We start from the raw sequence: 22,387 nt of genomic DNA, 5'->3' as shown, positions 1-22,387 counted from the left end.
TAATTGTCAATAAAAGTAAAAATGGTAAAAAGCAAATAGTAGATATAAAAGGGAGTGTCATAACATTCTTCAAGAGTGACATCATCTCAAGGTCTGACACTGGGGCTGGTTTCACACCTGCAATCAGCATTTTGGATGCATTGTGATCGCACCGCACCGCTACGCTAAAAACAGGCTTTGGAGACACCCATGGTAATGTAGTTTTTGCCAGCAAGCCAAAGTGAGGCTCTTTAGCGCTTACTTCCTATGGTGGAAATATGAATTGCAAGGAAGTGTATTGAAAAAAATACACAACGCAAACACAAAACTGTTTAAAATAACTGCAGTGCCATTGACTTACAGGACTTCCTGTCAAGGCACATCGCCCATAGCGCGCTGATGTTTTTGTGTCAGATGTGATACTTTTGGGTCATCCCATCGCACCGCATCAGGTATGAAATGTCTCATAGACTTTCATTGCTGGTGTGAAAGGGGCCGAAACTGCAATATAAATGATGCTGTAGTCTGTCATCCTGTCTGATTCACCTGCAATGGGACTGATTGCTATCTCCATTGACTGTTAACTCGCATCCGCCTAGATCCTCCAAGGAATAGAACTGAAGCTGCCAAAAAAATCTATCACCATTTATGAATAATCATTTACAATACATGTCCTCCACATTACAAGCACACATTAGCAAAGCAGGTGATTTGGGCACTGGCAATCAGCTAAACCACCTGCTTCAGGGTGAGGGCAATGTACTGGGCTTTTGGCACTGAAGCTGTTTCATCTGTAAGGCTGGATGCCAGAGAAGATTACAGTAGATATATAGTGGATTAATTTGCAGATGCAAATGAGAAAAGTATTGCTTAAAGGACTTACGAGCTGAAAAAAAAAAAAAAAAGTTAATTACCTTAGTGCACTATTAGAGCTCTGTGTAGACGATCTGTGCCTCCCTTGTACTTTCCAGACCCTCTGTTATCTTAATCCTCTTATCATTACAGGCCCCGACCCAGCCCAGGGTCGCCTTATCTCTGGGCACTACAATCGCCGCTTTAAAATCCCTCTGCCTGCTTAGCTCAAAGCGACATTGCTGCTTAGGATCGCAGCCCATCGTCACTCCGTACACTGAGTCATAAATCATGTGGGCGTCACCACATGACCGCCCACATGATTTATGACTCAGTGTACGGAGTGACGATGGGCTGCGATCCTACGCAGCAACGTCACTTTGAGCTAACTCAGCTAAGCAGGCAGAGGGATTTTAAAGCAGCGATTGTAGTGCACAGAGATAAGGCGACCCTGGGCTGGGTCGGGGCCTGTAATGATAAGAGGATTAAGATAACAGAGGGTCTGGAAAGTACAAGGTAGGCACAGATCGTCTACACAGAGCTCTAACAGTGCACTAAGGTAATTAACTTTTTTTTTTCATTTCAGCTCGTAAGTCCTTTAAGGTTACACATCAATTATAAAGGTAATGAGATAGCATAGGGATAAGGTTTATTAGTTGCAGTTTGAAGAAAAAAAGCTAAGCATCAAGAAACAGGCAGTGGTTAAGGTTAGGCATCAAAAAGGGTGTTTTCAACAGAAAGGAGATAAGAAGTCATGAGCAAATGGGTTTTTGTTTGAGGGGAGGGGAAGAGGCAAATGCTGGGGCAAAACTGTTAAAACCGCTGATAGAAACAGTGTTACATACCTGAAACATGACACAAGCCGGAGTGAAGTAGCCAAAATCAAGTACCAGTTCTTGAACCACTGCCAATGAAACCATACTAGTTTCAAAATCAGTCGTGGCCACCTAAACAGGGGAGAGTCTATCTATAAAACTCTGTACCTACTTTTAACATCTTAGTATGTAGGTGTAACTGCTTTTTATACTCTGACTGTATTATGCTATGAGAGGTTTTTATTTTGAGGGCATTTGAGCAGAAATTCCAACAGTTCAATTGGAATCATTATATCAAGATGGATGGAGTGTATACCTGGTGATGTTGTATGGTGAATACAACCAAGGGTATTGAAGAGGACCCACAATGATCGTGTAGGTCAGGAGTGACTTGGGAATATCCCCAATACGTACTGTGACTTGGGTGATCTAGATCATTGGTGAGTGCCATTTGATTGGGTGCGGGTGGAGGCTTTAACTATCTTAGCAATCTGAGGAGCAATTTCATCACTGCAGAAACTATCCATAGTGGTGCCAGAACTGAACAACTATAAACTGTATATCGATTTCCATAGCAGTAGGTGCACTTGGGTATTATTGGAGGAGTGGTGTTGTTGGGGCCAGAGTGCACTCTATAAGAGTATAAACAAAACAATTCTCTGGCAGCCAAAGGGTTGTAGCATGTGAACATTCTCAAATGCTATTTAATTCTAATGTGCACTCCTGTTGACAGGCAGGAATACTTCGCATGCTGGGAAAAGGAAAAGTTACAGTGCATGCTGACACAATGTTCTGAATCCTTCGTACTTTCTACCTTTGTTTTTTTTTTTATTCTTATTATTCTTATAAGAAGGCTGAGAATTGGGGTCAGATGCATTTACAGGTCAAGTGGAAGCTATTAGATTTGCTAGCTTTAGAGCTCAAGAGACAAGGCCAAGTTGCATATGGCTCTACTCTAATACACTTTGTTTAAGAATCAGCTGTCCCTATGCTTTGTTTAGCCTTGAGGATAGCACTGCCTCATTGCTTCTGTTTTTCCCATTGCACACAAGTTGCTGCAAATAGCTCTGGGCTTCAGCGAATAATTGAAGGCAGTGGCTTTCACATACTGGTAACACTGTTACCTAATTGCTCTATCTTGTAACCCCTTCAACCTCTCTATTTAATTTGCATTTACATTCAGCTGTGCTTAATATATTGGAGGAACTTGAAAGTAATTACGTGTTTCTTTCAGCATGGCTTCACTCTTGCCTTAGGATTGTCCATGAAGGCATTATATCACGTCCTGGTTCAAGAAATAGCTTAATCACATAAATTGATGTTAAATGATTTTGAGTTGCTTCGGAAGTGTTTACAGCACATGGTTCCTGCACGCAGCATTCACTCAGTCATTACTAACACCGCACCCTTTGGCTAATAGGAGATCATAATGGGGGATTTCTATTGCAGAGAAACAAACGGGCTTTACTTTTCAGTCATCTTATTTCTTGATATTTTATTTTGAAAGCCAATGGATATGTGATCCAAAGAATACAAATTCACCAATATTATATAAACAGCTGTTATTTCTCATGCAACTTTGCCATATTCCATCCATCCATTTCCTGTTACCTTCTGCCTACCTTCTGGTTTATACTGACATTCATATTCATTATAAAGGTAAACTGACCAACAACTTGAATAACCCACTAATCAAGTCTATCAAAAGTTGCTACTGGGATGGAATTCAAGTGAAATACATTGACAACATGGGGCTTGATTCACAAAGCAGTGCTAACCTACTTAGCACGTCTAAAGTCTTTAGACGTCCTAACCAGGGTGCTAAGTAGGTTAGTACCGGTTTTCTCAATTAGATCGCGCGCTAACTGTGCACGCGCAAAGTGTTGCGCGCGCAAAGTCATATGCGCGCTAAGTCCCATAGGCTTTAACGGGCAATTCGCGCGGAGCGCCCTGCACTCTGTGCAGTGCGCACGTAAAGTTTTGCGTGCATAGAGTTTTGCGCGCATAAAGTTTTGCGCGCGAAAAGCTCGTTTAGACGTGCTAAGGGGGTTTTCACAGGCGTGCTAACAGTTAGCACCACTTTATGAATCAAGCCCATGGGCTTCTGCAATAAAAGATAACTTTTATTACATCATGCTAAAATGTAATAATCTTAAAATCCCTATGAGGGAAAATGAGCAATGTCCCCACAATGCACACTGTTTATCAAAACGGTGTAATACACCATAATAACTCTGTCTGTGGCCTACAGACATAGAAAAAATCATGGCAAAAAATATATCAGTTCCATGCAAGAAAAGTTCCTTCTGTGTACCATCCAGTTGTAATAATACACCACAATTATGGATCCATATCTATAATATAGCAATTCAAGTTCGGCTGGCACACCAGTATCAATAATCAAGCAGTTTTATTGTATGCACGGCATGACAATTGTTTCTGGGCCACAGAGGGTCCCCTTCATCAGATAAAGTGCAAGGGGACCCTCTGCATACAATACAGAGGGTGCATACAATAAAACTGCTTGATTATTGATACTGGAGTGCCAGCCAAACTTGAATTGCTCATACTGGACTGATGCTGCTTCTGCATCAAGGCTGAGCACCCAAACACCCACGGCAAGGTGTGCATATCCATAACCAGATATTGCATATCTATAATATAATCATAAAGCCACGATTTCTTTTGTGTAAACATAGTCATGTAGGAAGAGTATTAATCCATCTATTAACATCTGCTGTGTCACGCCAGGACGATATTCATCCAGTTTGCCTCAGTGTTAAAGTGTATAAAATAAAATAAACCAATCACCAATCAGCTTCCACTACTCCATGTATCGTCACAGTGGTATTATACTGACATTCATATCCCAATAAATCAGGTGACTTATTGTCTTGTCATGGTCAGTAATTGCTCAGAAAGGAATGCCAAATGCCTATACACATTGTACAATGTTTCGTTCATCTGATCTTTTGTTTGCAGCCAACTTCCTGTGGCAACTTCATTAGCTTCATTTTAATTATGGGATTCTTCATAAGATTTTTAGTTATTTTAATGGGACGGTAGTATAAGTACAGTGGAATTTTAACACATGGACATGCCTGTAGTCTACTTTACAGTATCAATATGGAGATAATTTTTAGGTCACATTCACATCATGAGACGCAGATGGCCGTGCGTTCGGAACGCAACGCGTACGAATGCACGCCATTTGCATGTCTATGCATTGCGTGGCTGATCCCATTCACTGAAAGTGAATGGGTCAGCCACGCGTTTTGGTAAAAAATGCATGCAACATGCGTTCCCGGACCGCACTGGTCCGGAACGCATGCAGTGTGAACATCAGACAGTGCAGCCTATGCACTGTCTGATGTTGTGTGTGTCGGCCTCCTGCACGCGTTGCCGAAATCCGGATGGCAACGCGTGCAGTGTAAACGGGGCCTAAAAGTTTTCACTTCTAAAAGTGTACCTTAAGTGGCATGTGACATGGTGACATAAACATAGGTACATATAGTACTAGAACTTCGAAGAAATTGATGTCAACTTCTGTCTTCCTGTGTTAAAAAATGAAATGTGTTATCTATGCAAATGAGCGAGTCAAACAGTTTATCCTATTCATATGATAAGTCCTCAAAAGTAAATATAAGGCAAATCCTGTTTTACAACTAAGAAAAGACTGATGATAAGGTTTTATCACTAAAAGGTTCAAAAGATCACTACTTCTGTTTGTTTTGCAGCTCAACAAAGTAGATTTTACATCAGACTGTCATGGCTGCCGTTTAAAAAAAATCAGTCTTAGGCCCAGTGCACACCAAAAACCTCTAGCGGATCTGCAAAACTCTAGAGGTTTTTGAAGCAGATTTCAGAGCGATTCTAGGCATGTTTAGAGACATTTTATAAACATGCCGAGCGTTTTTGTGTAGCAGATTTCAAATATTGTTACAGTAAAGCTGGAAAACCGCTCTGATCTAGCATTTTTCAGAGTGGTTTTCCAGTTTCCTTTACTTTAACATTGAGGCAGAAACGCCTCCGAAATTTAAAAAATGCTGCAGCCCCCGAGTTTGCATTTGTGGAAAAAACGAGCCGCTCTGGTGTGCACCGTCCCATTCACTTTCATTAGCCAAGCGGTTTCCCCCCTGCAAGCGTTTTAAAAACCGCTTCAAAACCTCTCTGGTGTTCACCAGCCCTTAAAAAGGAAGCATTTAGGGAGGGACCACACTTGTGTCAGCTAAAAACATGCTTTGTGATTTCATGTGGTGGGAAATCAGTTTTTTAAATGCTTATGAATCGCAGTAGAATAATCGTAGAATGTCCTTTGTGCAGCAGATGTACCAAATAAGAGCCAGGGAAACTGGGGGATGATGTTTTATGGAGTAGAAAAGTAAGAGTGATTTTTAACTTTTGGATTGCCTGTTTAGTATCCTTATTACTTGTATACTAGATAATAATAAAGAATTGATTTTTGATTTTATGCTCGACAGTTACACTTTAACAAGTCACAGTGTTCAATACCGGTGAATTGCATTCGTTTATACTGTGTTTCCGCAATCAACACAATTTACTGAATTTGTACTTTTAATTATACGCTGACACGTAAGTGATTTTTGTTATTTTCAGAACCTCCTGTACCCATTGCACCTCCTCAGCTTTCCTCTGTTGGGGCGACATATCTCTGGATACAGCTTAATGCCAACTCAATCAATGGTGATGGGCCCATAATTGAGAGAGAAGTGAAGTATCATACCACCAGTGGAAGTTGGAATGATATCCAGTCAGTAGACTCTTCAAGTTATAAGATCGGACATCTTGATCCTGATACAGAATATGAAATAAGTGTCCTGTTAACACGACCAGGATTAGGTGGCACGGGATCACCAGGACCAGCCCTGAGAACGCGGACAAAATGTGCCGGTGAGTGCAAGCTTAAAAAGACTATTTTTATAAGTGCTGTAGTTAAATGGGAGCCAGATTCCTTCTGTGCCATCAATATTTGAACATTTTGACCTTGAAGTTCTGCAGTGCCCTGACATATTTAATCACAGGTTTCATATCTTCAAATGGTGTGCAAAGCAGCAGAGTTTTAAATCATGCATTACGTGTGTTGGGTAGTTTAATATGAATCCTTCCAATTGTTCTAATTCTGCCTTACGGGAAGAGGCAAGGTAGGTAGCAGAGACATATAAATGCAAAGCCAGCTTACAGGAAGAATATGTCTCTTTAGCTAAATGAATACAGTCTTAAATTATAGTTCCTGTATAGTCTTTTACTGTCTACTTGTATTTGCTGTAAGCAGAAAAAAAAGTGCAGCTGGCAATTCTTATAGATCATCTAGGTCATTCATTTTCTGTTAAAGAGAACCCGAGGTGGGAATTTATTATGCTAGTGGGGCACAGAGGCCGGTTGTGCACACTAACACCAGCCTCTGTTGCCCCATGGTGTGCCTCAAAGACCCCCCTGCCCACCGCTATACCCCCGCAGTGCTGGCGACAATGTTTACCTAAGCGATGTCTGTCAGCGCCGCTCCCCCGCCTCCTTCTTATTGGCGCTACCCGCCCGTGTCCCTTCCCTCCCGCTGATTGGAGGGAAGTGACGCGGGCGGGTAGCGCCGATACGGAGGAGGCGGGGGAGCGGCGCTGACAGACAGCGCTTAGATAAACATTGTGCTGGCGACACGCTGCGTGTCGCCAGCACTGCGGGGGTATAGCGGCGCGCAGGGGGGTCTAGCATAATAAATTCCCACCTCGGGTTCTCTTTAAGGTTAATGTGTAACAAAACCCCCAGAGAAAAAGTTATGCACAGCGTCCACTAATGCCTTTAATTTATATGATGACTTCATTGATTTTGATTAAACAATTGATTAACACATTTTTAGTATCAAAAGAAAAAAACTCACCCTTGGGGCTTTTGAACAATGACTTTTTTTAGTGTTTGATATCCATTTCTGATGTTCTGAAAAATTACCATACATGATACAATTTCCCAGGAGATTGGTCATCTGCTTTTATCAAAATAATCGATCGGAAACAATCATCCACTTATCCATTGAGGTCGATAGAATCGATCCAAAAAATGGTCAGCAGTTACCTTCTGTTAGTGGGCACGAATGCTTGTTTCCGATTGATCATTACGATTGAATTGGACAATTGTCTTCCAGGAATTGTATCATTAATGGCCACCTTTAGATGAACCTATTCAGGCACCTGTTACTTAATGTATATTGTGGGGAATGTAATAATTTGTAATGCATGAATTTCACCTTGCTGGTTGGATTTACAAAGCTGCTTTCCTGTACCAAAGACAGGTGCTGTTTGCCTTTGAGGACCGCAATTGGATGTGTCATCCATACCTTTACCTGATCCTGTCACCACTCACATGATGTAGTTGGGGTGGATCTAGACGGGCTAGCTTTTACTAGCCTTTACCTGTGAACTCACCTAACTCCATCCTCTGCTGCTGAGAGATTAACATTTTATGATCAACACCTACCTACAACTCAGAAGAATTTTATTATCTTACAGTCTATCTCCTTCCTACCGTAATAGAACATTTCTCCCTCCTCCATGTGTAATAAAACTCTTAATTTTCCCACTTCCTGCCCAGAGTCTTTATAAAAGAGTTATACAGAGGTGCAGTTAAACATAGTTTCTTTTTACTGCAAGCAGTGCAGGTTGATGAGAGATACACATGTTTTTATAACCACACTGGGGAGTCGAGGGTTGGAAAAGTAAATTATTAATTATACACCATGCAGGAAGAGACTGAACAGGTAAAAATATAAGACTCTGTTGATCTGTAGCTCCAGTGCTGGCTACAAAGAGTTAATTCTTCAGTGGCAGAGGGAGGAGTAGGGCTTGGTCAGGTGGTACCTCTGTGTAAAGGTGTGAGCTTCCGTGGTTCGCGTTCGCGGAGAACTGCAAACTTTTCCGGAAGTTCAGTTCGCCCCCATAGTGCATCATTGGGGTCAAATTTGACCCTCTAGATCAGGGTTTTTCAACCTGTGGTACGCGTACCACCAGTGGCACTTTGCTGTTGGCCAGGTGGTACACACCAGGTTTGCCTGTCACTTGTCCTGGTCTCATCTTGCCTCCACAGAGTTCAGCTCCCCCTCATTTGCTCCTGGCTGTGCTGCCCTGCGGCATACTTCAGATCTCAGATCAGCAGTGAAGACACAGCCAGGCGAATAGTGCACAGTGACGGTGCATATACAGGAAGTGACATCACTGCTCACTTCCTGTATTTGAAGTATACGCACAGTCACTATGCACCTTTCACCTGGCTTAGAAAGACTACCCCCTTCTTCCTCAGTAGAGAGGATCAAGCACTGGGACCCCTCCCCCCCCCCAAAAAAAGATCTCCCCGTCAGCATGCCCACATGCAAATTCTCCACTCTGATTCTGGTAACAGCCGTGCCCCATCGGCTCCACTCTACTGAGCAGTCACACTGGTGGTACTTGGAAATTTTCAGGTGGTAAAAGTGGTACAATTGGTGAAAAGATTGAAAAGCCCTGCTCTAGATCACAGTCAGCAGCCACATTGTAGCCAATCAGGCTACACTCCCTCCTGGAGCCCCCCCCCCCCCCCCCCCTTATAAAGCGTCAGGCATTGGACTCACTCGTGTGCCTGCAGAAATTACAGAAGGGAGAGCTGCTGCAGACTCTCATAGGGAAAGCTTAGTTAGGCTCTTGTATGCTTGTTAGCTTGCTCCTTGCTGATTCTTATTGCTAAAAAAGCACCCCTCAACAGCTCATTGAGAGCTAATCTTGTTCTTGTGATCTCTTTTTTTGTGTGTGTGTGGCCCACTTGCATTATATACAGCCCTGTCAGTCAGTCGCAGCTGGCCTTTGGCCCCTTGGTGGTAATTACTACTGTGCCAGATGCAGATTTGTAATACCCATCACTGCATATAACTAACTGTTGTTCACAGTGCACCCACCTACCTATGTGAGTGCACACAGTGTCACTGTGCCTGTCTGGTACCTGTCTGTGTGTGACAGGTGCACATTATAATACCCATCACTGCTTATACCTACCTGTTGTTCACAGTGCACCCACCTACCTACGTAAGCGCACGCAGTGTCGCTGTGCCTGTCCGGTACCTGTGTGTGTGTGACAGGTGCACATTTGTAATACCAGTCATTGCATAATTGTTCACAGTACCTGTGTGACCGCATGTTGTGTAATATACCACTCCGAGCATACTTGTTAACTGCACCTGTGTGACTGCTGCACATTGTATTGTAATACCAGTCACTGCATACCTTTCACTGCATCTGTGACTGCACATTGTATTATACCTGGCAGTCAGTGTATACCTTTCACTTGAATGGATGGCAGACTTGCCCTCCATAACAGATTCTCGTTAAAGGATTTAAAATTGATTTGTCTCATATACAGCAGGGCCTCGAAAGCCCTCCTGTATTGTTATTTTTTTTTTCACTACCTCTGGACTTGCATGCCATACCTGCTGCCTTCCTTGGATGTGTGGTGGTAACCGTTTCTCAGGCTCCAACTCCGGACCGGAATCGAACCCTGACTCCCCAGGCGTACGCTTTCTTTAACAATGGTAGAGAATGAACCGTCGACAGTATGAGCAGAGATGGACTACTGGGTGCGCAGGCTTGACCTGTGGCCAGAGCTGTCACAATTTGCCATCCAACTTCTGTCTTGCCCTGCCTCAAATGTCCTATCAGAAAGGACCTTCAGCGCAGCTGGAGGCATAGTCACTGAGAAGAGAAGTTGCCTAAGTCACAAAAGTGTTTAGTACCTCACCTTTATCAAAATGAATGAGGCATGGATCCCAGAGGGCTACTGCCCGCCCGAAGACTAAGTCAGTCCCTACACACAGCATCTCTGCCTGCACGCCGTGTGACTGCCTGCCCCAAGACTAAGTCGCTTCCCACACAGCATCTCTGCCTGCAGGCCGCTTGACTGCCTTCTCCGCCACCACCAACAGGGTCCAGGACTCCAGGCGGATTCCTGAATTTTTAAGGCCGCTGCTAGCAGCTATAATAATTTTTCTGATGCGTGTACATGCCTGCCCAATTTTTCTGGCTGCACTGCAGCTGCAACAACAACACAAAAGGCATGTACATGTCAATTCCCCTTTGTGATCGTTACCTTGCTGCGGTGAAGGGGCTTGGTATCACAATGAAGCTATATGAGTGTCTCGGGGGGGCACGTCGAAGATAATAAGGTTGTTGCTTCATTGTGGACAGACCAAATTTGATCAGCTGGACAGTCACTGTTGTTCTGTCATTGAGCTACCACAGCCTGGCGACCATATGGGCTTGAAAACCGCCACGGCCTGCATTCTCACCATGGTACGCACCAGTCCAGCACAGCTGTCACTACACAAACAGCTGTTTGCGGTGCGTTACACAGTGAGATTGGTCTGTCAGTGTGAATCAGTACTCTAATTACACTCCCTGATTGATGTATATGTTACGGCCAGAACCCGAAGTTTGGCCAGAACTAGAAGTGGCCGGCCACTTCGGGTTCTGGCCGGCCAATGTGCGAACTGGCCGCTGCGCTGCGGCCAATGTGAGAAATGCAACAATTCCTGTAAGGTTAATGTTATGTTGTGGCCGCAGCACAGCGGGCAAATGTATCACATCTTACTTTATTCAATGAAATTAAGCCGCCCGGCTTTTTCTCTGCCTCTCTCCTCCCCCCGCCTCTCTCTCCTTCTCTTATGGCCAGCCGGAGGGGACACGCGTGTCCCCGAGAGTCGTTCCTCGCGGCAGGAGAGCAGAGCGGGGAGGCTGCAGACATTGCTTCTGCCAGCACCCGCTCTGCAAGAACGGCAGGATTCCCCTGCCGCGACGAACGACTCTGGAGGGGACACGCGTGTCCCCGCCCGGCTGCCCATAGGAGAGCGAGAGAGGCGGGGGGAGGAGGAGAGAGAGGCGGGGGGGAGGAGAGAGAGGCAGAGAAAAAGCCGGGCGGCTTAATTTCATTGAATAAAGTAAGATGTGTTACATTTGCCCGCTGCGCTGCGGCCACAACATAACATTAACCTTACAGGAATTGTTGCATTTCTCACATTGGCCGCAGCGCAGCGGCCAGTTCGCACATTGGCCGGCCAGAACCCGAAGTGGCCGGCCACTTCTAGTTCTGGCCAAACTTCGGGTTCTGGCCGTAACATATACACATGCAAGATGTTTAAAGCACTTTAGTCCTCCAATTTAGCATTCAATGTGATTTCTGCCCTTAAAACACTGCTTTGCGTCAAATCCAGATTTTTCCCCGGGACTTTTGGCATCTATCCCACTCATCTATGCAAAAACTCAGAGGTTAGACCCCTTGAAACATCTTTTCCATCACTTTTCTGGCCAGCATAAGTGTTTCTAGTTTTCAAAGTTCGCCTTCTTATTGAAGTCTATTGCGGTTCGCGGAAGTTCGCGTTCGCGGTTCGCGAACCGAAAATCGGAGGTTCGGGCGATCTCTAGTTGTGGGACTTCACTATGAAATTACTCTGGAAAAGATTAATAGAATATAAATTGTATCAATTATAGCACAGTCCCCTATTCATATTTACTAATAACAAACAAATCTTTGAGGGTGAACTAGGACTGTAAATATAGACCTCCCCCCCAAACAAAAAAAAAACCAACGACAAATGCAGATGGCTGTGCAAAAAGAACACAACCCAAATAACTGTAACATCTGCATTGTTGTGCATTGCGCTCCTGATCAGCGTTCTCTTTTGCCAAAAACACATGCAGTAGTGCAATATTGCATCACACTGCTATGCAGCACATAAAGTGAGAATGTCATACAGTGCAGTCTATGCACTTCTGATGTTCTTGCAGGTATCACACCATATGCATTGTCAAAATGCGCACAGCACACGTATAGTGTGAACGAGGTCTACAAGAAGTGGTTTTCAGAAGTTCATTAGCAGGGAAGAGCAATGACGTTTCATTTTGTTCACTTCAAGCACTCAGTTTACTTGGGTGATCTGATTTTTTTGTAATTCCTATGCATCTGGCTGCATCACTTTTGAAGTGAATATAGTGTATTTCTCTGTCCTTTGCTGCAAATCTCCTTTAATAAATGACAGCCAGTATGGCTACTTCAAATCAGTGTAAGCTATACTGGACAGGGGCTGCTCTCCTCATCTGTGTCAATTCGTCCCTTAATTAATGTACAGTGCTGCATGATACGTTGGTGGTTTACAAACAACAGTTTAACTTTGCCTAATTCAATTACACTTAGCCCTAGTCAGGGTGTTAAAAAAATCACACTTGGGCGATCTCCACCCAGCGCCAATGAATATCTGCTGCCCCTCGCTTTTGCTGCTCCCTAAAGATTGGCAATCGCACCAGTAAAAAGGGCAATAGGGTTTGTCGGTGATCCTTGTGTGGTGGCCAGATAAGTAGCTTACATGTGCAAGCCACATATCACCTTGAATTGTATCAGGCCCAATGTCTCCTACCACCACTCACATGTTGTTTTCGTGTGTTTTTTTTTATTATTGTGATGTGATCTATAAAAACAAATTAAATACTAGACTTCAGGTGAATATATATTAACCTGATCCATGGTGTATTGTGCAAAATCCCATCGTTCTACTCATTAGTAAATACAAGGTATCTTGTCCCCTAAGTTGCACTAGTGTGCCAGTCATTAATTGCCTCTTCAGTTTCAGTCCATTCCATCACTTTCCATAAGTGGATTTAAGAGAAAGAAAAGGGTTGAGTAGTTCTGTAAGGGCCCTTTTCCACCTGCAGTCGCTAGCGTTCACGCTGAACGCTAGCGATTGCTGAATCGCAAAACCGGCGATTCCCCGACGTTTTGCGGCCGCGATTTTGCTATGCTATGCACTGCATAGCAAAATCGCGGCAAATATCGCTCCGCCGCGCGTTCGCGTAAAAAACGAATCACGGTAGTGGAAATGACCTACCGCGATTCCTATGTTAAAAAGCAAACCGTAGCGATTGGTGGAAAAGGGCCCTAAATCAAATCCACTTCCATGACTTTTCATTAGCAACAGTTATAAGAAGGGTTGAGATGCAGTGGCCATCTTGAAGGAGGTGTCAGAATATAACGATGCAAGTAAGGTTGCTATTAGTTACTTAGAGCTTTTGTCATTACAGGTATTTGAATCACTTGTTTAAAAAAGTCTTGGCTGCTTTTTTGCTTTACTTTATTAAAATGAAATATGGTAAGTGTTTACTGAGAATGGGAAGGAGAGGTGTCACACACTGCTGATTTATGAATTCAGGTTACATATCACATTTTTCTGTGCATGAAAAAGTTTAGAAATATTAGCTGGGAATGATACAATCCACTGCTCCCAATCTCTGCTTATATTATGTTCTGCAATCTTGTCTCAAGATGACAAATAAGATATCACAGGGGCACGGTAGTTTTGTAGACATAAGAAAGGAGTTTTTTGATTTCATAGATTGTCAAGGCAGAACAGTTCAATGACAGATTATTGAATAAAAGTACGGAAGATGTACACAATATATTCTCTAGTGACAGGATTTGTCAGTATCTGTTAGTAGTAAAGACTGAGGTTGTGACTGATGAATGATCACACTCTGGAGTGGACAACTCTCTTATGTTAACCCTGTCTTCACTGTTCATGTAAGCACATCTGCAGTAGTGGTAATGGTATTACACACATACATCTGAAACAGATGGCTAAATATTAACATTGTCAGTGTGATCCAGTAAAAACTTTATATATAGTTAGTTCTGTATGCAAGTAGTCTTGACTCATGTGAAGTGCAACGTGAAGCGCAAATAAGTGAAATCCAGCTGGCCCTCTCCTCATGTCTAAGTGCTGAAGTGTGGTGATGGGCGAATTCTGTTTTCCAAATTTCAGCAACACAAATTTGAACGCCAGCACTAGTTCCTAATGCAAAATTATACTTCTTGGGTCCCTACCTTCTGTATTCAACTTATTGTTTTAGGGTTTTTTTACACAAAGTTTTATTTAAAACATTTTACAAAACATTTTCTTCCAACGACATTACAAGCAAAATAGCTGTCACAATAAAGTGGAAAGAAACAGATCAAGGATGTATAACCCTCTAAGGACTGTAAGAGGATATTGTCCAATATATTCTGCTTACTAAGGAAAACCATTCGCCCCTCCCCCTAAAACTCCCAGCTAGTACCCCACTCTCCTTGTGCCATTGTTTCCCACATCGAGTACATTACACCCATAATTTACAAAGATGATAGTCTCAGAATTAAAAAGTAATATCTGCCTATATCCAATATCTAGGACACCTCATGAAGTTACCAAGGTCATGATCAGACCTTGCCGTAAGTTTCCCCAAAACCCCTTGTAGATCCCTTATGGCCTACCAAGACGTGTACTTATATGGGTCCATCCATCAAGGTACTTGTTTCCTGCTTTGTGAAGGTTGCAATGATGAAAAGCTCCCAAATTTAGATTTTTCTGGGAGGATCGTTCCTTATGTTGTTTGGTTTCCAAGTTCTCATAGTTGAACAAATTCAATAGTTCCTCTTTTAGATCCTATACAGTAGGTATACTGATATGTATCCATTTGTTGAACTTAACGTTCCTGGCTGCTATGAGCATGAGATGGACCAATTTGGAAGGTGACCTGGTGGTTTGGGCAGAGTCTTATTTGTCTTATTGTTTTAGATAGAAAAGACAGGACTTTACCCCCTTTTCTGAAACTGCTGTATGTAAGTCACTGCCTGAATTACTTATGTTGTATATCAATGTTGTATTGTACACCCTATTTATATGCTACTTTTCACAACACCATGGAAGATACAGTATATAAATAAAGATTGAAAATAGTGTTTTTGCAATAAAATGAAAGAAAAAAATATATAAATGTAATATAAAGGATACAAGGTGTAGAAAAATAACTGTAGAAAAATCATTGGATTTACGTTCAGACTGCAACCACATCAGCACCTTCGCCTAGCAGCACAGCCAATAGATTAATCTCAAGGACCAACAAGTATTAGTCAACAAGGTCAACATGCAATCATGGAACTGTCACTTTACAACTTAAAGACTTAACTAAGTATTTCACAACTGTCAGGAAGTTTGTTACTTGGAGAACTAAAAAGACAACCTCAATAACCGCATTACTGCAAATGTAACTTTATACTACAGTATGATCTTTAAAATGTGATCTTTCAAAACTTTTCTATATTATTCTGCATAGCAAAAAGTTTATTTTTTCTACTGCCCAGATCCAAATTTGCTGTGTAAAAAAAAAGGATCCAGTTTATCAAATATGGTTCCATCTCAGATTTATGTACCTGACAGTACAATCTTGGCTTCATTTTGAGGATGACCATTTATTTCATGTATAGCTCAGTGAACAGGACCAAAGCTGTCCTTTGTTTTATTTGCGTGCATAATTGTGTCACATTAGCTTAATATTGATTTGTGTATCTCAATTGATTAGGCACGTGATTAGCATCCGCTTGCTCAACATTTATGATCACTTGATCATCATAAAAACAACAGCAACAAGAATGTTTCTTAATCAATGTTCATTTGACAATACAGCGAAAATAACCAAAAGGAATGTTTAATTTGATACATTTTTGATAGACTTGACAATTTTGTAAAATTGATCATCTTATCTATCAACAATATTGTATAATGCATTTTTAGCTTCACTGAGGAACCACATTTGTGGCCCTGGACCGTGGACTATTTTTCGTTAATGCACATTTTAACATGTGCAGGAATAGGATTTGTGCAGGAATGTGATTTTAGGCTGCTGGGTAACTTGTTTTTTTTCACGTATCAGAAATCACACGTGTAAGTGTAAGTCATCTCATTGACCTACATTGCCTTGTGATTTTGGATGAGGTAAAATGTGTAGTCCCTGCCTTACTCTTAGCTTTCCATTTGTATGTAAACCAAAGGTGTGCTTGAAGTCAGACTGGCACATGATCTATAGTCTTGTGAGATAGAGCTCACTTGCAGCAACTCGCTGAATACACATCACATTGCAAGTGGGTGTAAAGAGGATCGCTATCTCCCGAAGAGACAATAGATTTAGTTAACCCCTGAGCGGCAGACAGATTGTTGCCTAGAGCAACACGTGTCCTGATAAAGGGGCCCTACGTGGCTCTGAAACATTGGCTTTTTAATTATTGTAAGAAACAATAAAGAACTTTATGGATGTTGTAGTGTACGCCTTTTTTGGCGGCACAAGACTGATTCTGATTGGGTGACAAAGGGTACTGTGCCTTGCACTTAGTGTTTTGTTCCTTGCATTGCAGTTGATATTATGTAAACAATTTAGACTAATAGAAAATAAATCTGGCTGCTAAACTGATTTAGCTCATTGAAAAACATATTCATAATTACTTGAATATATAAGAAAAACAGTAGAGGTGGCACTCCCAAAATATGACTGTAGCGAAAAAGATGAAACCCAAACAACCGTATTCTCACCATTGTATCAGGCTATCCGGCTGCATGGACCTCTGGATGTGTTCTCCATAGTAGTTGAGAAGTAAGAATGTATATAATGGGTCATCAGAAGAGTGTAAGTAAACCTGCACCTTCCATCCATGAAGCATCTGTGTTTATTCCACGTGATTCCATGCAAGTAAAGTAAGCCTAGTTGCCTGATACAGTTGTGAGAATACTGCTGTTTGTGTTTCATCTATTTTGCTACAGTCATATTTTTACTCTATTCTGATAACACATAATAATTACAATTCTAACAGTATTCTTCATCAGCAAGCAGACTACACCTCCCATGATACTTAGTAATGCTTAGTAAAGGCATGAGATGCCAGAGGTTGCCCTTTTCTGCTAAGAAACCCCTCCACACTATTATCCTCCTAATTGAACAATATTACTTTTTCATGGTGATTTCTCCTTAGCAGTGGTTCTGTGAAATATGGAAAGGAGAAAGTAATTGTCCAATAGCTGTATGTGTGCAGCTTTGTGCACATATCCCCTGTTGAGATAGGCTCATGATTATCATTACATTACAGTAATGCTTGCTGCTGCTTCTCTCAGTGGAGCCTGAACGTGTTTCCTTCAGTGAGTCTGAAACGGGAATCCTCAGCTAGCCAATGAACAGATAATATGTAGCTGCTTTCTCAGCCTGTCAGCTACGGCTCCCTAGTTTAATGGTGGCTGGTTATCAAGTTTCTGCGGGAAAAGAAATGCCTTATTTTCCACTTTCAGATTAACGGCATTAGATATTTATTATTTACTCTGCATAAATCCTCCCTGCTATGTATTATTTATACCACATATAAAGTGTTGAATGACTGCGGAATGGATGTGACAGGATAGTGTCACTTCGGTGTTCTGTGATGCTTCTCAACACTTTTAATTGGCGGTTTGCAGGCTTTAAACGACATACTAATCACTGGCTAATGGGGTTAAGAGATGCTGATAAACTAATGGCAAACCAATTATATAAAGGTAGGAGTAAATCACTGCCATACTACTTTCAATTAACAGCAGGCGCTGAGTTAAAATGAGAGTTAGAGCACCTGTTTAATGATGGATAATTGTTAGCTGTAGTCTGGAAACTATGGGACTGGTAAAACTTCAAACACAAACACATCTGTTTTCATGTTCAAGAGATTGCTTATGCCAGTTCTTCTTTATAGTTCTAGTTCACCAAGAAATAATCTACACAATAATAAATATTTTTGAACAGTTTTGTGACATTATGATGAAATCTGTTGTAATGTCAATAACTGCTGTTTAATCCGTCACAGTCAGTGCAGTGGACATTAACCCCTTCCTAATCACATTTTTTTCCCCTTAAAAACCAAAACAATTTTCACATCACACTCCTCCCATTCATTCACCAATAACTTTATTGTTACTTATCACATAAAAATGAACTATATATTGTTTTTTGTTTGTTTGCTTTTTTCACCACAAATTAGGCATTCTATATGTGGTAATTTTTGGTAAGAATGATTTTATCTTATATGCATTTGAAAGGGAATAATTAGAAAAAAATGTGTAATAATGCATTTTACCAATGGTTGACAATATAGACTGATCAAAATAGAAATGAGAGAACATTCAAAGGTTCCAAAGGATATATAAAATAATTAAAGTCAGGATTAAAAATGAACCCAAGCAATGACTCACCTCCAAAAATTATGTATTCAATGAAAAATGATTGTGTATTTTTGTTGTACATGTTGACAACCCATAAATTTATTCTGGACTTCTCCTCACCAGGCATATTTTTGTCTGCTTCTTCAGTGGCATGTGATTATGATTCACGAAATCATGATTTCCCGCATAGGAGTTCCATTATAGTGCTCCCGCCAACTCATTGCATTGCAGTATATTTTAAAAATGTACTGCTGCACTTATTTATGTACACTTCAAGGGCTGGTTCGGGACTCATCGGCTAAACGCTCCCATTGAAGTGAATGGGAGCGTTTAGCATTGAGCGAGCCTACCGGCGATTACCGGTGATTGCGCAAACGGGGCGTTTCAATCCCAATTTTCCCCATCGTTTCAGGCGAACCTAGAAGCCACATGCAGCGTCCAAGGTCGCCTAGCCGCCGCGGCTTCATGTCCCCTTGCGGGGATGAAAAACGCAGATCGCGACGGGAAGCCGGCGATCGCTGCACTGCCGGACACTGATAAAGACGAAGCCACTTCCGGCCGCCCAAACGCCGCCTGCCATCCGTGTAAACCAGCCCTTAGTTTGCTTTTATTGCTGTCTCATTAAAATGCAAACTCACTCAAAACACCATACCAGTGCACACAGTATACAGCAGACACAAATATGACACATTTTCTTCGCTAACAGTCACTTATTCTAATGGGTATGAATCCTCTATTCAGAATATCTATAATGGTCTTCTCTAGCCTAAACATGCCACGTTTACAGAACAATAGGTTCTCTAGCCTGGGCATTTTGTGACTGATGCAATGATAACTTCTAATAGTAAATCCATTATGCCACAGTGTTAGCTCCTTGCCTCTGTACATACTGTATACTGACAACAGTTGAACCCAACAGAGCCATAAGAACCAACTACTTTGCATGGATCCTCTCTTTAACTTCTCATATAGGGGTATTGGCACTATATATTGGTAACATCTACATTTTGGGGTACGAGGGACAGTTAAAAAGGAGCCAAACCGACTTAGAATATAAAAACTTATTTGGGATACCCATTTTTACATTATCCTTATCCTGGTTTCAGAATTAGAAATGCTTCTTATAACTATATTGCTTTATATTGATATGTAGTTCCTCCCCCCAGTGATGTTTAGCCTAGGCTATCATGTCATGCAGCCTTCTGCCCCATGGAAGTCTGGGAGATTAACTGACATTAATGCTTACTGCACATGTTTACTACACATGTTTACTGCACACCTGAATAAGAAAAACATTTCAGAATTTACCTTGCCAGCTGTAAAGATGTCTGCATCACTAATACATTTAAGAATGTAAGTTAGTGCAAGGTAAGACTTTATTATGAGCAAACATTAACCAATATTATATAAATGAATATTGTAAAAAATAAGCAGTTTTATTTGTGAAGTTATCTTCAGTTGAGTTCCTCTTTAAATAAGGTATTTCTACATTTGTATAGTGTTCGCCTTTTAGCTCTGCTGTCTTAAAGTTTCTTTGCTAACACCTTGCTGCTTTTGTGAAGGGGCTCAGTGGTAACTAGCCTCAGTGGATTATGATGATGTAACGATGTAACTCCTTGATTCAAGCAATGAGAAGACTATTACATTCATTGGTGTATATGAGTTTCTCAACTCCTGCTACCCCTCATTTATTAGATATATTTAAGCTTTCTGTTCAGCAGTCACATATTTTCACTCTCTGACTTCAGCACACATACTGTAAAATCCGGCTGTAGTTTAGTTGATTGAGTGTGCTTATAATGCAGGTTTTGGTAATTTTAGATAGCTAGCAAGTCAAGGAAAGGCAATATCATTCTATGGACTACTTACATGTTTGAAAAAGTGAGAGCTGTATAACCTAAAAAAGTGAATTATATTTTTTTCCTCTAAGTTTGGTGAATAAGCCTAGCCCATTTGAAAAAATATATTTCCTTTATATGCACTTGGCTCCATAACAGAGGATTTTATAGTTACAGGTAATGTAAAGACATCTCCATGGACACCAGCATAAAAATGCTTTAGTACTAATACAATGAATATAAACAGTTTAATATACTGTATAGAAAACAGAACTGCCTACTTATTTTTATACCCGGATGACTTAGTTTAACAGCGCAAAGTTAAATTACCACACACCTTACACATAGTGACAGTGAATACAAGGTGTTTTGTTAAAATCAAAATTGCTACATATTAAATCAATCTAATCCTGCTCAGTCCTGTCCACGGCAATAAATCACAGTGAGAGGCTAAACAACTTTGGCAATGACCTTGAGTCTTGTTAGCAAGCATCAGCTTAACTCAGGTCCAGGAACCGATTGGCATTATTTGCCTGACTATTCACACGCTCTTACAGCATATATATTACTGGTGCATGGAGGAGAGACAGAGGAAAAGGAGAAAAATATTGGTCCTGCAATCATTCGTCAACATCAAGAATCAATAACTCTTTGCCCTGAAGACACAGGCATGCAGACACTCATGCTGATACTTGGAGGAGGAAAAAAATAACGTGTGATGAAACGGGATAGGTGTCTATTTCTATGTTTTCCATTATGGTTTTCCATGAGTCGGTTGTAGAATCTCAGCAGAAAAAATGTTTTAATTTTTTCTGATAATATATGTACAGTGCATATTCCTGGGCAAGTTTTATTTTATTGATTTTATGAAATTAAAAATAGGTCTTTTGTAGCCTCTGCCTCCCCACTTTCCATTTTCCATGGTGACTTGATTTATTTTTTTCTGGAATGCCTTTTAAAGTAGAAGTTTAGTATGCCTTACTTTTACCATAAAGCTCCTCCCAACCCTTCCCTACTGACTGTAGTTTCCTGTTATATATTTGTGTGGCAGTAATTTATATTCAGAGCTTACCAACACCCAAGAAAGATGTATTCAAATATTTACTTGGTTACTTCCCCCTATTACTAGAGGGTACAATTTCTCATAAAAGGCAACAATCAGAATCAGAATCAAGTTTAATGGCCAAGTACAGGGTTTGCACCTGGAATTATTTTTGGCACAGGCAGGCTCGAGTCGTACACTGGACAAGTAATACAGATATACAGATATACATTTACCGTAAACAGATATACAGTATACAGTATTAGTGCAGGAGGGCAGTAGCGTAGTTGAACAAGCCTCTCATTCAGTATAATAAGGCCTCCATACACCAGAGCAGCTGACACCATCTAATGGAAAAGATGTATTTATTTATTTATGTATTTTTCTATGGAAAACATATTTATTTAAAAAAATATATATCCCTTCGATTTTAATCTGATACTGCTCCTATACACCTTTTTATATTCCTTTTATCCTGTCTCCATGTGTAAGGACAGCTTTATCCACGCCCATGTTTTAGAATGTTCATTCTTTTTCAGGTCCCTCTGAATGTTTCAAATAAAGATATATTTGGAAAGAATGGAGGTTTTGGCATTTATTTAGTTAATTTGTAGCTGGTGGAACTTCATCATCAGGGTACTATGCCATGTTAGCCATCAGATATAGTAAAAACTGTTGGAGAATTTGGCATATTGGGTAACTTAATACATTCAAATAATAACTTTTACATTTACAACCCTGTAGGCTTCTTGTTTGAGCCTCATTAAGGAAGTTTTATGGCTCTGAAACAAATTAATCC

The 22,387-nt window shown here is 41.1% G+C and overlaps 1 protein-coding gene across 5 annotated transcripts in view; it reads left to right on the top strand.

Moving 5' to 3' along the window:
* PTPRM (protein tyrosine phosphatase receptor type M) overlaps window positions 1-22,387 on the top strand; it is a 995,286-nt gene that overhangs the window by 388,083 nt on the left and 584,816 nt on the right. For all 5 annotated transcript variants that reach the window (XM_068237197.1, XM_068237198.1, XM_068237195.1 and 2 more), the window contains exon 7: window positions 6,264-6,557. In XM_068237197.1, the coding sequence (XP_068093298.1) occupies window positions 6,264-6,557 (294 nt within the window). The remainder of the gene's footprint in view (window positions 1-6,263; window positions 6,558-22,387) is intronic.

Source organism: Hyperolius riggenbachi, chromosome 5 (genome assembly GCF_040937935.1).
Source record: "Hyperolius riggenbachi isolate aHypRig1 chromosome 5, aHypRig1.pri, whole genome shotgun sequence".
In the NCBI taxonomy this organism is placed as follows: domain Eukaryota; kingdom Metazoa; phylum Chordata; class Amphibia; order Anura; family Hyperoliidae; genus Hyperolius; species Hyperolius riggenbachi.
Note: the sequence above shows the minus strand (reverse complement) of the source record. Positions and strands in the feature narration are given on the sequence as shown.